The sequence below is a fragment of the Solanum pennellii genome, chromosome 7, assembly GCF_001406875.1.
Source record: "Solanum pennellii chromosome 7, SPENNV200".
In the NCBI taxonomy this organism is placed as follows: Eukaryota; Viridiplantae; Streptophyta; class Magnoliopsida; order Solanales; family Solanaceae; genus Solanum; species Solanum pennellii.
Window position 1 is genome coordinate 14251298 of NC_028643.1, and position 15805 is coordinate 14267102.

Consider the following 15805-nt stretch of genomic DNA (forward strand, 5'->3'; position numbering starts at 1 on the left):
AATTACGCCAACTTCTAACAAATAACAATTTCACAAAATCTGATTTTTAAAATCCATGCATTGAAACTTTTTAAAGATGGTCAATAAAGTTTTAAATGAAGTTCACAATACTAATAAAAGACAAAACAAACCTCCAAAGTCGGTCATCACAAAACTTGACCTCAAATAGTAGATTGAAGAGAACTTTAATTAAATTATCAAATCGATCTGAAAAGATGGGTTCAGTATTATTTAAGCCAAATTTTAGCTTATCAATCAAATTTTTTATATCAACCTCTTGAGGTCGAAATGCACTAATTTTTAGAAGAAAATTCATATTTATTTTTCTTTTATTAGTTATATATAGAATCGGTCTTACCAAATTGATCCTCAATTTTTTTTTTAAAATTAATTCTTTATATGAGCGACTTTAGAAAGTCGATTTTCTAATTTAAAATTTGAATACGTGTTGAGGTTGAATGCTGATCTTTTGGAAAAAAAAGAAGCAAAATTAAAATTTTTATTCTCTCTGTCCAATAATAGTGAAATTGAATGCTAATCTTTCGGAAAAAAAAGCAAAATTAAAATTTTTATACTCTCTGTCCAATAATAGTGAGGTTGAATGCTAATCTTTTAGAAAAAAAGAAGCAAAATTAAAATGCTTATACTCTCTGTTCAATAATAGTTGTCACTGACTTGACACATTCCCTAAGAAACAATAAACTATAGAAATAATATTACTATTTTATTCTTAACTTTATTAAATTTAATATTTTAAAAAATGCTTTAGCTTGCCAGGATAAAATAAGTATAAAAATTGAATTTTCTAAACTAGACAAATATTATTTTTAATATAATGAATATGGACGGAGGAAAAAAAAAAGTGGAAAATGAATTGAAAGCGAGGAGTGATGAAATTGTGAAGTTAGTAAGTATTGGAAATTGCTCTTTAATTACTTGCCAAGACATGCAACTTTTCCTTGCCCACGAAAAACACCCACTCACCTTACCATTAAATACATACATTCACCAATCACCACTACCAAACTTCCTTATTCGAGCCCTTTTTCTTTTTCTCTTTCTCCTCAATCGCCCTAAATACTCCACAAGGAAGTTGAAAAATGGCTGCTCTTAAGGTGACGATGGAGGTGGGAATCGACGGCGTTGCAGTGATCACTATTTTTAATCCTCCGGTCAATGCTTTAGCTATTCCAAGTAAGCTAATTCGTTTCTCTACCAATTTCAATTCATGTGTTTGGATTGGATTCTGATTCTGGTTGTTTCAGTTATCGCTGGATTGAAGGAGAAGTGGACTGAAGCGACGATGAGAAACGATGTTAAAGCTATTGTTTTGACTGGTCAGTTCTCACTAATTAGTTCTTCCTAATTTGGTGAAGTTTATGACCCATTTTATACTAATTTAAGCATGTCTAAACCCCCTATACATACCTCCGGCAATTGTTTTCAACTATAAAATAAATTTAACTTTCTAAGGGACTTGTATATGAACTGTTACTGTGATATGTTGCTTTATGGATTTTTTAAAGTTGAATCATGTGGTGAGTTTTGCATACCTGGTACAAGGTCAGGCTAAATAAAGGAGGTTGGTAATTAGTTATAATATGATGAATCATATTGGAGTTGTCGTATTCATTGAGGCGTATATGTGTTTTGCGTTTGAGTCTTCCTTTGCATCTCATGTTTATCTTCTTTGTATTTTTATGCAGGAAATGGGGGGAGATTTTCTGGTGGTTTTGATATCAATGTTTTTCAGAAGGTTCATGCGACTGGTAGGATTACTTTGTTTTCATCTTTGTACATTTCAACTTGTGTCTTAGTGAATATATCCTTGTTGAAAAATGGAATTGGATTGTTGCAGGGGATACATCTCAGATGCCTGATGTTTCTGTTAATCTTGTGGTTAACACGATGGAAGGTAGTTGACACTGTTTAAATTACAATTTCATATCCATTATACAGATCTTTTCTCTCCCGGCGCTTCTCTCTATCATTCTATAGTCCATTGTCATTTACAAATCTCTCAATCCTGCTATTTTTGTAAGTTCAGATGGTAAAAAGCCTGCAGTTGCTGCTATAGAAGGACTTGCACTCGGAGGTGGCTTAGAATTGGCATTGGTTTGTGATCTCTATAAACTTGTCCCATCTTTGTATCTATTTCTTGGAGATTCAATTAAGTAGTGTATGCTTTTGCAGGGATGCCATGCACGAATTGCTGCACCACGAGCACAACTGGGGTTGCCAGAGCTCAGTCTTGGAGTCATGCCTGGATTTGGAGGTAACTCTGCAACATAATGCTTGTCGCACTTGAGTGCAGGTTTTGAATTCTCTTCCTTTACCAACTAACTAAGCATAGGGAAAATATTTCTTCTTAAGGTACACAGCGTCTTCCAAGGCTTATAGGGTTGTCTAAAGCTGTTGAACTTATGATGGTAAGTCATTTGTCTTCTTTTCAGTAAATAAACTGGAACTTGTGACTTTTTTTCCCCTGATTTTTAACTGTGTTAGATTCCCAGGCTAGTTTATTTGATCTATCAATTCATTTCCAAATTAACTGTTGGGTATCAATGCATGTCCTGCTTGGACCATGTTAATATAACTGTTTACAGTTATTCTTGTCACTATATTATGATTGGATATCTCTTTGTTATGACAACTCCTAAACAAAATGGAGCAAAATTATGATGTAATGTCCTTAGATGTGAGCATGGTTCGACTTCTGATCGTTTGCTGATCTCTGTGTTCTAAAGTTTATATGCTCATCCTGACAATGACCTCTATTTAGTTTCCAATATGTGCTTATCAGATTGTTTCTGTTCTTACTTAAATTTTGTAAATCAATCAAGTGAATCATCGAAATGGCGTTATATATTGCAAACAATTTTCGCAGACATCTAAGCCGATAATGTCGGAGGAAGGGAAGATGCTTGGTCTCATTGATGCCATTGTCCCTTCAGCAGAGTTATTAAAAGTATCTAGACAGTGGGCACTTGATATTGCAGAAAGGCGCAAGCCTTGGATGCGTTCCCTTCACAAGACAGACAAAATTGGTTCCCTTTCAGAAGCACATGAAATACTGAAGGTGGCTAGGGAACAAGTGAAACAGACAGTTAAGAATATGCCTCAGCACTTGGCGTGCATTGAGGTAATTGAGGAAGGCATCATTCATGGAGGATATAATGGGGTTCTCAAGGTATCTTTTCCTAGTCAACAAGAACAATATCTTTGTGTCGTAAATACCTTCTCTCAAGATGGCATAACAACTCTTTTTGAATGTTTTGCAGGAAGCTAAAGTATTCAAGGACCTTTTAATGTCAGATACATCAAAGGGTCTTGTTCATATATTTTTTTCCCAACGGGCAACATCGAAGGTATGGTACAGTAAATCCTGAACCGTGAAGGGTATAAATCTACACTGTTAGATTTGTGATGCTTGCATGAAGCTTGGAGTTCCTTGTAAGCATCTTTATTTGAGCAGGCAAGAATGAATAGGAAGTTTACTGGGATGACTACAACTTATGCACCCTCTAAGTCTTACCAATCCTCTAGTTAGCTGCTTTAGCTTTGACTCATTTTCTTTAAACTACTGTTTATTATTAAACTGGATTCTTGATTGCAGATTGTCATTTTTTAAAAAATTATGTATCAGTAATTCCATATATAAGAGATTAATGCATTAGCCGTGGCATACAAAACTTTCTGCTTACATAAAAAGTCTCTATAAAGAATGATTACACGTGTGATTAAGCTATAGCTCGCTGATCCTTTTCTTTGCTAATTTAGTTTGGTTTATTCTTCTTGAGATTTGATGTTGGAATGGGTTTCCTTGATGTGTGTAAAGTTTGTTATCAGTAAAATTTCCTATGGTGACATAGATTCTTTGAATCTGTTTCATGTAATGACTTGTACAGTTACTAGTTTATATTTTATACCATTTTCATTAAGTTTGTATTCTTATAGCTTTTGATCCGCTCCCAACTTTTGAATATTTGAAATATGTACTAAGACGTCTGCATTCCCTCTGAGTCAATCTATTCTTATTGTATGATGACCTTTGGTTTCATAACTGACCAGGTACCTAATGTCACTGATATTGGCCTCAAACCTAGGACGGTCAAGAAAGTTGCTGTAATAGGTGGAGGTTTAATGGGTTCAGGCATAGCTACAGCCCTGGCCCTTAGCAACACAATTGTTATACTTAAGGAAATTAATTCTGAGTTTCTTCAGAAGGGGATGAAAGCTATTGAAGGTTGTCGTAACACTTTTTTATGACAGTTATATTTCATACCTCTAGTCATTTAGTCGTTGATGCCTGTTATTCTTGACAGTCCCTTAGTGGTCCTTTATGTGTAGAAACTTATGACGATGTATCATATATTACAGCAAATGTCAGCGGACTGGTAGCTAGAAAGAATTTGCCACAGGATAAAGCAGATAAAGCCCTTTCAATGGTTAAAGGTGCACTGGATTATTCAGATTTTAAGGATGTGGATATGGTCATAGAGGTGAGCTGCTGAACTTATGTTTTGCTGTTAAATGTTCATAATCTTTTCCTCTTTTTCTCATTTCTCTTCACGCGGCTTCTTGAACACCCTAGTATGAGAAATAAAGACTCAGGAAAAATATTAGTATTCAAATACATAAAAGTATATATTGAGCCGTATTTATATACAGTCTTCACAGAATACATAATACCTATCTACCAAAGTGGGACACTCCGTATAACTATCTAATGCAGAGCTTTCAAGGGTGCGCATAAGCCTTGAAGCAAAGCTCTAAACATGTTGAGCACTTCGCCTCACTTAATGTGTGCTTCAGTGTTGTCATCAAGGTTCTAATACATACTTTTCCTTACTGCTGAGCCTTTTTTGAAGAGGCAACACAAGCAATTGATATTTCACGAATTTTTTTTTGCAAGTTCTTTGTTCATATTTTTCATTCATGCTTATAATTATTAGTCTCTATACACGCACACATATGTACACAATAAAAGGTCATTAAAAAGAGGGTAGAATCAAATGGCTAACAAATGCAAGTCTTAAAGGACACCAAAAATGTAAAGAAAATATAATTTAAATGACCGAGGATATGGGATTGTCTTGTCCATTTTCTTTTGTTTTTGCTTAAAACCCATTGACTAAATTAAGTAAGGGAAGAGTTTGAATAGCTGAAATTTGAAAAAAGTGATTTGCCATCAGAAAAGGGATGAGTTCATGACCTCAAAAGAGTATTGGAGTGTGAAATACAAGCAACAAAATTATCAGCAAAAAAGGTACTAGTCTGAACAATAGAGGCTACTTGTGGAGATGTCTGCATACTAGCTCAATACTTAAAAGAATTCATTATATCTTTCTTCATATAAATAAAACATAAAGTATTTTTGGGTGGTCAACTGTGCAAAGTCTATGTACACTAACCGAATTTGAGTTAAGATCTTGCAAAACGACCTCCTTCCGTCGATTTTCCATAATCTGAGATGTTCAATTTTTCATTGTTTGAGATGCGAGAATAGAGACGAGGCAATGGTTGGTGATGAGATCATTGCGATCGGGTGATGGAGAAAGGAGAAATCGGAAAAATAGTTCATGTAGAAACAGTAGGACTAGCCAAAATCTAGTTGCGCAAGGAATCAAGGTCATTAGGAAGTCCAACTAGTGTAAGAACTAGAAACATCTTTTGTCGTTGCTCCTGTTTTTGTCAACACTAGCAATAAGTAAATAACTGGCATTAACTTCTCAAATAAGGTCGTGAAAGTCTATATCTGTCCTAATTAAGTACAACTATTTAACACCTACTATTGCAACAATGGGGATGATCAGAATTTTGATTCTTGATTTGTTGTAATTCTGGCGGTCTCACTCTCATCTTGTTTGCAGGCTGTCATTGAAAATGTTCCACTAAAACAGAAAATATTTAGCGAGATTGAGAAGGTATGCCCTCCACATTGTATTTTGGCAACTAACACATCTACTATTGACCTCAACATTATTGGAGAAAATACCACATCCAAGGATCGGATTATCGGCGCCCACTTTTTCAGGTATGAAGTCATGCATGGCAAAGTTTTGTATAGTTGTGATTAATCTGGGAAATATGACCACTAAAAGAGAAGGGTAAACGTGCAATTTCAAAAATAGAAATATAACAATGTGAAACAAAAATTTGATATTGAATACTTGCTCGTGAGACTAGCTTCGAGGGACAGGATTGTTTTTCATGTATCTTATACTTCAATTCCTCTTTATCTTTTGCGCTTAGTGGATGTGGAAGATGAGATTTTTAGAAGTAAAAGCTAAATTAAACTGACATCTAGTAAACATATTATTGGATCTGAATACAGATAAATGAATAGCAACGTAATGATTCTGCTAGAAGAGGGTTATCTTCAAGTTACGTAACAAATCTTTGAATGTAGATGCAGGCAGTTAACAATTTACTACAACAGCATCTTTTCCTGTTCCAACTGCTAACTTGGTTTTTGTTATGGTCAGTCCTGCTCACATTATGCCTTTGCTGGAGATAGTACGAACTGAGAAGACATCTGCCCAAGCAATTCTTGACCTTATGGCTGTTGGAAAGGCAATTAAAAAAGTACCTGTTGTGGTGGGAAATTGTACTGGTTTTGCTGTCAATAGAACCTTCTTTCCCTACTCCCAGGGTGCACATATTCTGGTCAATCTAGGAGTGGATGTATTCAGGATTGACACGCAAATTGCCAGCTTTGGTCTCCCTATGGGTCCCTTCCAGTAATTCTCTTCCTTATCTAAATTTATCATATGTAGCTGCATTTTCATTTCATACAAGATAAAACATATCAAAACGAAACCGGGTAGCTGATCTCTGCTAATGCAATTCTTTTTCATTTCTTTAGCTTATAACAGCTTTAAGATGACTAGTCCTTGTGTTCCATTCTATGTAACACTCCATCCTTTTGGTTTGTTTAATTCATTGACATCTTTCTATATTTGGAAATGCTGTAATATGCACATTCCCATCTTACCTTTAATGTCATGCTCTGGTAAGAATGATGTGGCATGACGGATATCACAAGATTTTAAGATATTTTTGGTAGGTAATATTCATATAGCTTATGTGTCAGAAGTCTTCTTTTTTTCTTAAACTCTCTACTTAGTCAAACACCAACATACAACATGGAATGAAGGGAATATTATATTTCAATGATACAAATTTGTAAATGCATCCACAGACAGAAATATCAGTGAAAATAGTGTTCAGATTCAGTTTTCTATACATCAAAAGGGAGTGCCATGTTTCTTGACTTGTTAAGAGGCTTTTACTGATTGATTTAAAAGCACCAAGAGTGTGGCCTGGTGGTCATAAAAGTGGGTTGAGAATCATGGCTCTCAGGTTCAAATCCCAGCGGAGAAAAAAACACTAGGTGATTTCTTTCCATCTGTTCAAGCATCTATGCCGGTGAGGTAGCAGTTACCTAGTGGAATTAGTTTAGGTAAACACAAGCTGGTCCTGGTGGCATATTTTTTTGAAAAAAGCTGGGCATGTCAACAAGTGGTTCTTCCCATGCTATCATAGTACACAAGAAAAGTTAGAGAGCGCAGCAGTTGTCTTCTGTTATATATTATAGGTTGAGAAATTGAATAGGTGCACGCCTCCTGTCCCTTTATTTTAGTTAGATTTTGATGATTGTTACAATATACTGCATTTGTTTGCTTAGAAATTTGTAAGGAACACAGAGGGAAAAAGTCATCTTTTTTAGTTGCTATATTAAGGTGATTGTTGGCTCAAATGGCATGCTTTGTACTCCTATTCATAGCTATGTTAGTTTGGTATGAAAATAATTGCTTAAGCATCTTGCAGGCTTCAGGATTTAACAGGATATGGAGTGGCTGTTGCTGTAGGGAAGGAATTTCGTTCTGCTTTTTCTGATCGCACTTTTAAGTCTCCGTTGATCGACCTTCTAATAAAAAGTGGTAGAAATGGTAATGTTGCAAGTCTGTATCCTTTGTGTTGTTGCTTCACTGTCTTGCTTTTCACCATTGATACTGGTTTTGCAGGTAAAAACAACGGAAAAGGCTACTATATTTATGAGAAGGGAAGTAAGCCAAGACCTGATTTTACTGTGCTTCCAATTATTGAGGAATCAAGAAGGCTCGCCAATATAATGCCTGGAGGAAAGGTATATCTATCTAAGAAAAACTCTTGCAAAGGAAAAATCTTTAAGTAAAATGGGTTTAAAGATGCAGGAATGGACTATATATTCAGAGGGGCCTGTTGGGTTCTAACTTAATGAGAATAACAGTGTTTGTCTTTTTTGTGAATTTTCTCGCAGCCAATATCTATCACTGACCAAGAAATTGTTGAGATGATACTCTTTCCAGTTGTGAATGAGGCATGTCGTGTTTTGGATGAAGGGATAGTAGTCCGAGCCTCTGACCTTGATGTCACATCTGTCCTTGGAATGAGTTTTCCATCTTACCGGTTAGTTTGTCTAAGCTATTATGGAAATCAACACTAATTTGTTACCCTCTGTATTAGAGTCACCCTCCATGTTAAAGTCAAATTACGTCTTGAAACTTGTTCCAAGTGATTACTAGTTACTAGTAAGGATGTCAAATGGGCGAGTTAGGGCAAAATTTGGGGGGTCAAAATGAGCTGAGATAACAAGTGGGTTGGTCAATGATCCTTCCAGGTCAAGAAACGTGTCATAACAAGCTCGACAATTCTTACTATATATATTTTTAGTTTCTTTGTTTAATTTTTTTTACTTTGTTAAGTGCCTAATAAATATTTTTGTTTATTATGGATATCTACAACATATCAATTAAAAAAAAAATGTCGTCTTACAAATATTTTGATTAGATTTCTCATGGGTCAGTTTTAGCTATATCAGCCCAACTTTGATTGCTGAATTGAGCAAGTCAAGATGGAATGAATTGATAAAGGGCGGGCCAGAATGGGTTAGGTGGGTCCTGCTTTCATGGGCGAATTACTACTGATTCAGATGTGTGGACGATGGGAGCTAACATGAAATCTTTAGAAAGCTTTCAATAAGATAAGAGTGCTTGTGCATCCTTAAGATAGAGCTATTAACCAAAAGACATGAAGATAATTACTCAAAAAGAAAAGGAAAAGGAGGTGAGTGGAAAGAACAAAAGGATTGAGAAAAGTCTTAAACTAAAACAGCTACCACTATATTTCCCCAACTCCCGAAACCTAAGGATGAGAAATCATGACCTTGTATTTTAAACCCCCGTCCTAACATTTCGTATTTGGTAATATTATCTCTATTAAAATTTTAATCATCTACAAAATGATTTTGACAATGATGCTGTTTTTGGCAGAGGTGGTATTGTTTTCTGGGCTGACACCGTTGGTGCTGGACATATCTATAGAAGTCTTAAGAAGTGGTCAGAACTATATGGTAATTTCTTCAAGCCCTCAAGGTTCTTGGAAGAGAGAGCAACGAAGGGCATTCCCTTGGTAAGAACTTGACTCATTACCATTATGCATTTTAACATCTTTCAAGCTGTCCACTGTATCTTAGCTTCAAATTTATTCATTCTGTCTATTAATTTTGATAATCAATATGCATATACAGTTGAAATTTCAATAATTGATTACCAACTGGTAAGTGTCAATAGCTAGTTAGTAGTCCCCAGTTCTGAGCTTCCACTGTTGCCAAACCAAACAAAAAAAAGGGGCTGTTTAGTCATGTTTTGAAGGGATAATGAACTAGGGAAAGGACATGATGATGTAAATGTTGCACTGTCCCTATCTGTCAACATCGTCGATATGTGGTCAATCTGGGACAAAACATTGCCTCTGACTGCTGTTAGTTGCATTCATTTTAACTCAGATTGCTTGTCATATTAATCTATGCATATGTTAAATCATTACTGATTGGTATATCATTCCTTGTGCTACAGAGTGCTCCTTCTACGTCTTCAGTTTCAAGGTCACGCATGTAAGCAGTGTGTACTCAATGTTCCTACAACTGGGAAACAAGATGAGTTTGAAATATAGACCTGTAGAGGGGCGCGTATGTCATGCCTATAAGCAGTGCATATATAGTGTATTGCAACATTTCCGTGGCTCCTAGTAGAGTTCATTTTCAAGTTAGTTGAGTGAATGCACCAACTTTATATATTCTACCCCCACCCGAAGGCTATGTTTATTGGATAAACTGAATCTTTTTTGAAGTATGGCTGTTCATTTATCCAGCCATGTTAAACTTCTTTTCATTCGTATTGTGCTTCCACCCCTTTGTCAATTGTTATGCGTAAGGTGTGTTAAATTGCCAAAGCAATGAAGCAACAATGAAGGACTATTGAATTCAGTAAACGGCGATAAGTACAAATGTGTTATTAAAGTAACTAAGCTTTATAATAAGAAAGAGACCAGAGAAACAGTATCCCATATGAAAGTGGCAAACAATGGCATACACAAGCTATCCATTTGCCTTGCACAAGTTCGTGCACTAATACCACATACTTAATTGGCAACTCCATACACTATCCACGCGCTTGACATCCACAATTTTCACAACACTCCTCCTTGGATGTTCAAATAAGATCTAACTAAAGAAACCTTAGTGAAGGAAAAGGAGTACATGTATTTTTAAATACGCATTTGGTTGCTGCTTCATTAAAAATCTTGCTAGGAAAATCAAATCGGACAAAACCTAGACTAAGGAAAAAACAGTACTATGCTTATTCTACTCCCCTTGATGAGGACCACGTTTTATATTATTAAATCTTCACATTCCAATTTTGTGTACCATCTTCTCAAGAATTGGGTCTGGTAAAGATTTGGCAATAATCCTACTGGATTATCACATGAACAAATTTATTTACATAAATATCACCATTCTTCTGGAGATCATGTGTGAAGAATAATTTTGGTAAAATGTGCTTCATTCTATCTCCTTTTATGAAGCCTTCTCTTAGTTGAGCTATGCATGTAGCATTGTCTTCAAAGAGCACTGCGGGCACCTTGACATTACACTTCAAATCATATCTTTCTTTGATGAAATGTGTTACCGATCTCAACTATACACAACATTCTATTTTATTCATGAATAACTATTGTCTGAATATGATTTGAAGAAGTAGTGATAATGGATTGCTTTGTAGATCGCCATGATATAGTAGTACCTCCATGTGTGAACGAATAGCCTGTTTGAGATCAAGCTTTATGTGGATCAGATAAAGAACCTGCATCTGCATGACCAACAAGATCTGCACTATCAGTGTTATTATAAAATAGACACATATCACTAGTCCCCTTTAGATCTCGCGATATATCTTTAGTTCCATTCCAATGTATTCGTGTAGGGGAAGAACTATATCTTTCTAATAAATTAATAGAAAATGCTATGCCAGGTCTCGTAGCATTAGCAAGATATGTAAGTGCACCAATTACACTAAGATAAGGTATCTCAGGACCAAGAGGTTCATCATTCTCTTCTTGAGGTCGAAACGAATCTTTAATAACTTCAAGTGATCGAACGACCATTGAAGTACTTAATGGATGTGCTTTGTGTAAAATCGTTTCAAATTTTCTTAGTATAGGAAGATTGAAGGGTGAAGACTCCGACTGCTAAATGTTCAATTGGTAGACCAGGGCAAAATTTTGTCTTTCCTAGGTCTTTAATCTCAAATTTTTCTTTAGATCAGTTGCCTTTTGAGGGTTCCAATGAAATTTATGTCATCAACATAAATGACAAGTATAACGAATTCTGATGCCGTTTTCTTAATAAAAGTACATGGAGAAACGACATAATTTATATAACCTTTACTTATCAAGTACTCACTAAAACAATTATACCACATACACCCAGGTTGCTTCAGACCATACGATGACCTTTGTAAACTAATTGAAAATATTTCCTGAGATTTTGAACTATATGCTTTAGGCATTTTAAGTCCTAAATTTTTAATATAAATTTCATTATCAAAGAGCAACAAAGATAAGTTGTAACCACATCCATAAGATGTATATTAAGATTTTCATGTACAACTAAACCGATAAGGCATCGAAAAGTTATTGCATCCATAACGAGTGAATATGTTTTTTCATAGTCGATGCCGGGTCTTTGAGGGAATCCTTGTGTAACAAGGCATGCCTTGTACCTTACAATTTCAATTCTCTCATTTCGCTTTCGCACAAAAACCCATTTATAGCCAACCGATTTTACACCATTTGGGGTTTAAACTACAGGTCCAAAAACCTCACGTTATTGAATCTCCTCTTTCCATTTTGGCCAATCACATCTTCATCGACATTCTTCGACAAATAGAGGTTCAAGATCTTCATTGTCTTGCATAATGTTGAGTGCAATGTTATAAGCAAAAAAATTGTCCACCATAATTTTTGATCGATTCAACTTTATTCCATTATACAAAGAACTTATTAATAGTTCTTTCACTTGAGGCTTGAGGTCATTGATTTATTCAGAAATATCATGATTAATCAGATCTTGAATCTCTTAGTGGGATTCTTTTATAGTGTCATTTTTCGTACTTCTTTTTCTAGGATTTTTAATCCTTTGAATCCAATGGTCTTCCACACTTCAGGCGTGTATGATATTCAGAAGGTATGACACTATTAGATGGTCCTGTTGGAACATCAATTAGATAGGCAATTTTCTGCGGGAATATGCGACTTAGTTATTCTTTTGAAATCAGTAAATGCGTTTGGCATTTGATTTGCTATATTCTACAAATGGATGATCTTCTGAACTTCTGTTCAAATATAAGGGAATGTGGATCAAAATAAGATAATGATGAGATTGTTCATGCAATTTCACTTTAAGTTCCTTTTTCTCTCCCCCTAATTGCGGAACAACCTGCTAATCTTGTAGTGATAGAATCTCGCGTCAATGGTTCAAGATAGCAAATTATGGAGGGTGAATCAAACCCAACATATGTGTCTGACCTTCTTTGGGGATATTGACATATAAAACATATCCAAAAATTCATAGATGAGCAACATTTGATTTATGACCAAACACCAATTGTGACAGAAAGTATTTATTATAATGAGCCAGTCTAAGATGAACAAGTAATGTTGTATGTAAGGTAGCATGACCCCAAATGGTAGTGGGAAACTTAGTTTTCACAAGAAGAGGTTTCTCTATCAATTGTAAGCATTTAATAAATGAATCTGCAAGACTTTTGAGTATGAACATGAGCAACAAAATGTTCAATTCTTATCCCAATTGATAAAAAATAATCAACAAAAGCTTCGAATGTAAAAATTCTCCAGTATTATCAAGGCGAACGACCTTAATAGGATATTCTGGGAATTGCACCCTTAATCTTATTATTTGTGCCAATAACTTCGCAAATGCCAGGTTGCGAAATGAGAAAAGGCACGCATGAGACCATCTTGAAGATGCGTTTATGAAGACCATTAAATAACTAAAAATCCCACTCGATGGGTGAGTAGGTCCACATATATCCCACATATATGTTCTAAAAATTGAGGGGATTCAATATCAACTTTCATTGGTGATGGCCTAGTAATCAGCTTTCCTTGACAACAAGCAACATATGAAAATTCATCATTTGTAAGAATTGTCAGGTCCTTTAATGGATGTCCATTTGAACTTTCATGATTTGTCTCATCATTATTGATACAGGATGATCTATATGGTACGCATATCAAAAACACATTTAAATCAGTAAACTTCTTGTTTACAATCGAAAATGCTTCGATTGTACTAATTTCTGCATAATATGGGTTAGAAGATAAAGTTGGTAATTTATTCAAAACACATTTCTGGCCTAAGATAGTGACTCAATATGATATCCATTTTAGTGCATATCTTTGAAACTTAACAAGTTTCTTGGGGATGTAGAAGAGAACAACACACCTTCCATGACAAGTTTTGTCCCCTTAGGCAGAAATATAGTAGCTCTTTCGGAGCCTTAAATCAATTTCGAATTACCAGAATTCAGTAACATATACTTTTCTCCTAAGCAAGTAAGAAAAATATTTCTCATCTTTAAATATGGCATGTGTTGTTTCACTGTCAACTACACAAGTATCTGCATGATCGACTATTGATCCACATGAAATTTAGGACATATCCATATTTTCTTCAAAAAAAGATAGAAACAATGTCAAATATTACTATTAAACAGGGCTATTATATTTACAAGGATAAGAAAAGCATAAACACACCAACTAGTACAAAACAAACAAAAAAGGAAATTATCTAAATTATGGCAGGCTCATCACTGATTGTTCTCCTTTAGGGAATACAAAGAAATCAGCTACATCTAGATGCATAAGTTCAACGTTATCTTCAGAGATGAAATTTGCTTCTTCATTATTATCCATCTTATGTACGAGCTCAATATTATCTTCAAAGATAAAGTTTGCTTCTAGACGATTATCACTCTTTTTTCAAGGATGTGTGATAGAGTTAAACTAAACGCTTAGATGATCGTTAGGCACGTGACTAGTACCCCATTCCTCCACATCTATGACATACACTTTCTAAAATTTTTTTTGCATCACTTCTTGATTTTTACTCGTCCTTTTATATTGATGGTCTTTTTGGTGCAAGAGAATATCATGATTATAATTTATTTTACGACCACGGTCACGGTCACGACCGGGGTCACAACCACGATCGGAGCCGCAACCTCTTTCATAATTTTTAATCAAAAGGTCATTATGTTGTTCAACCATTAGAAGATGTGAAGTAATTTAAAATATTTTTTAAAACTCATTTCTCAATATTGCTGCCGTAGGAGCATACTCAAGGTAAGAAATGTGGAGTATGTTTTCTCAATCTTAGCATGTTCAGTGACATCTTCTACGCATATATTTAACTGTGATATAATTCTATACATGGAAGAATTATATTCAGTTATACTTTTAAATTTAAGTAACCTGAAATTGGACCAATCATGACTCACCTGTGGAAGAATGACCAACTTCAGGTAGTCATATCTATCTTTCAAGTTATTCCACAATATAAGGGGCTCTTTAATAGTGATGTATTGCATTTTCAATCCCTCGTCAAGATAGGGGCGGTGAAATATCATAGCTTTGGCCAGATCTTGGCTGGATGCCTGATCATTATCTTTGATGGTATCTACCAGACCCATAGAATGCAGGTGGATTTCATTGTCTAGTATCCATGCCAAGTATTATTTACCTAATATATCCAAGGAAAAAAAAATTCAATTTTAGAAATATTAGAAAATATTAGATAAATAAAATCCTTACCCTTTTTACGTACTTAGAGTAGTTCGAGTTGGTGGAGTCTCGTGCTAATAATGTGCTACAAAATAAAAAGTAACTTACTAAGCTTTACAATAAAATAGAGAGCAGATAAACTGTATATATATTACTTTACATCTTGATTATCTTTCATAATGAAGTAAATAGGACCTTTTATAGCCCATATGAATGTGGCAAACAATGGAATACACAAGCCATCCATTTTCCTAGCATAAGTTTGTGCATTAATACCACATACTTAATTGGAAAGTCCATAAACTTTCCACACGCTTGACATCAAGAATTTCCATAACAAATGACTTTTGTAGGTTCCATACCCATTATAGATAAACTAAAAGGAAGTTAAGGCAGTAAATGTTGTAAAACAAATTGCTGCAAGAGTTTGAAAAAATGATAGATTTTGTGGTTGGCAAATTGATAAGATTTACAACCTTTTGAAATTTGCTACATTTGCCTATTTCATTAGTGACATAGGAATGATTTTATATTCCTATAAATAGAGAATTCTTGCTCATTTATAGAATACACCAAGATAGAGAGAAATAATATTTGTGAGCAGAGTGAAGTATAT

At 34.9% G+C, this 15805-nt stretch overlaps 1 protein-coding gene across 2 annotated transcripts; it reads left to right on the forward strand.

The window, feature by feature from the left end:
• The first annotated feature begins 936 nt into the window (after positions 1-936).
• Positions 937-10234, forward strand: LOC107026420 (peroxisomal fatty acid beta-oxidation multifunctional protein AIM1-like). Of its 2 annotated transcripts, XM_015227384.2 has the most exons (18): positions 939-1194; positions 1266-1337; positions 1707-1769; positions 1859-1915; positions 2048-2115; positions 2194-2275; positions 2374-2429; positions 2888-3190; positions 3282-3368; positions 4072-4246; positions 4381-4502; positions 5874-6037; positions 6489-6743; positions 7834-7955; positions 8031-8152; positions 8306-8454; positions 9318-9456; positions 9903-10234. In XM_015227384.2, exons 1-18 carry the CDS (start codon positions 1101-1103, stop codon positions 9942-9944), a joined length of 2172 nt encoding a protein of 723 aa, XP_015082870.1. In that variant the 5' UTR covers positions 939-1100; the 3' UTR covers positions 9945-10234. The 2 variants fall into 2 exon arrangements, with proteins under 2 accessions (XP_015082869.1, XP_015082870.1); XM_015227383.2 differs by having other exon boundaries at positions 937-1194; positions 7834-8152.
• The last annotated feature ends 5571 nt before the right edge of the window (positions 10235-15805 follow it).

Excerpts from the sequence above, each read along its gene's own strand:
- LOC107026420 (XM_015227383.2), top strand. The coding sequence starts at position 1,101 with ATGGCTGCTCTTAAGGTGACGATGGAGGTGGGAATCGACGGCGTTGCA. Across the intron at positions 3,369-4,071 it reads CCCAACGGGCAACATCGAAG|GTACCTAATGTCACTGATAT; the intron begins GTATGGTACAGT and ends ATAACTGACCAG. Across the intron at positions 8,153-8,305 it reads ATATAATGCCTGGAGGAAAG|CCAATATCTATCACTGACCA; the intron begins GTATATCTATCT and ends ATTTTCTCGCAG.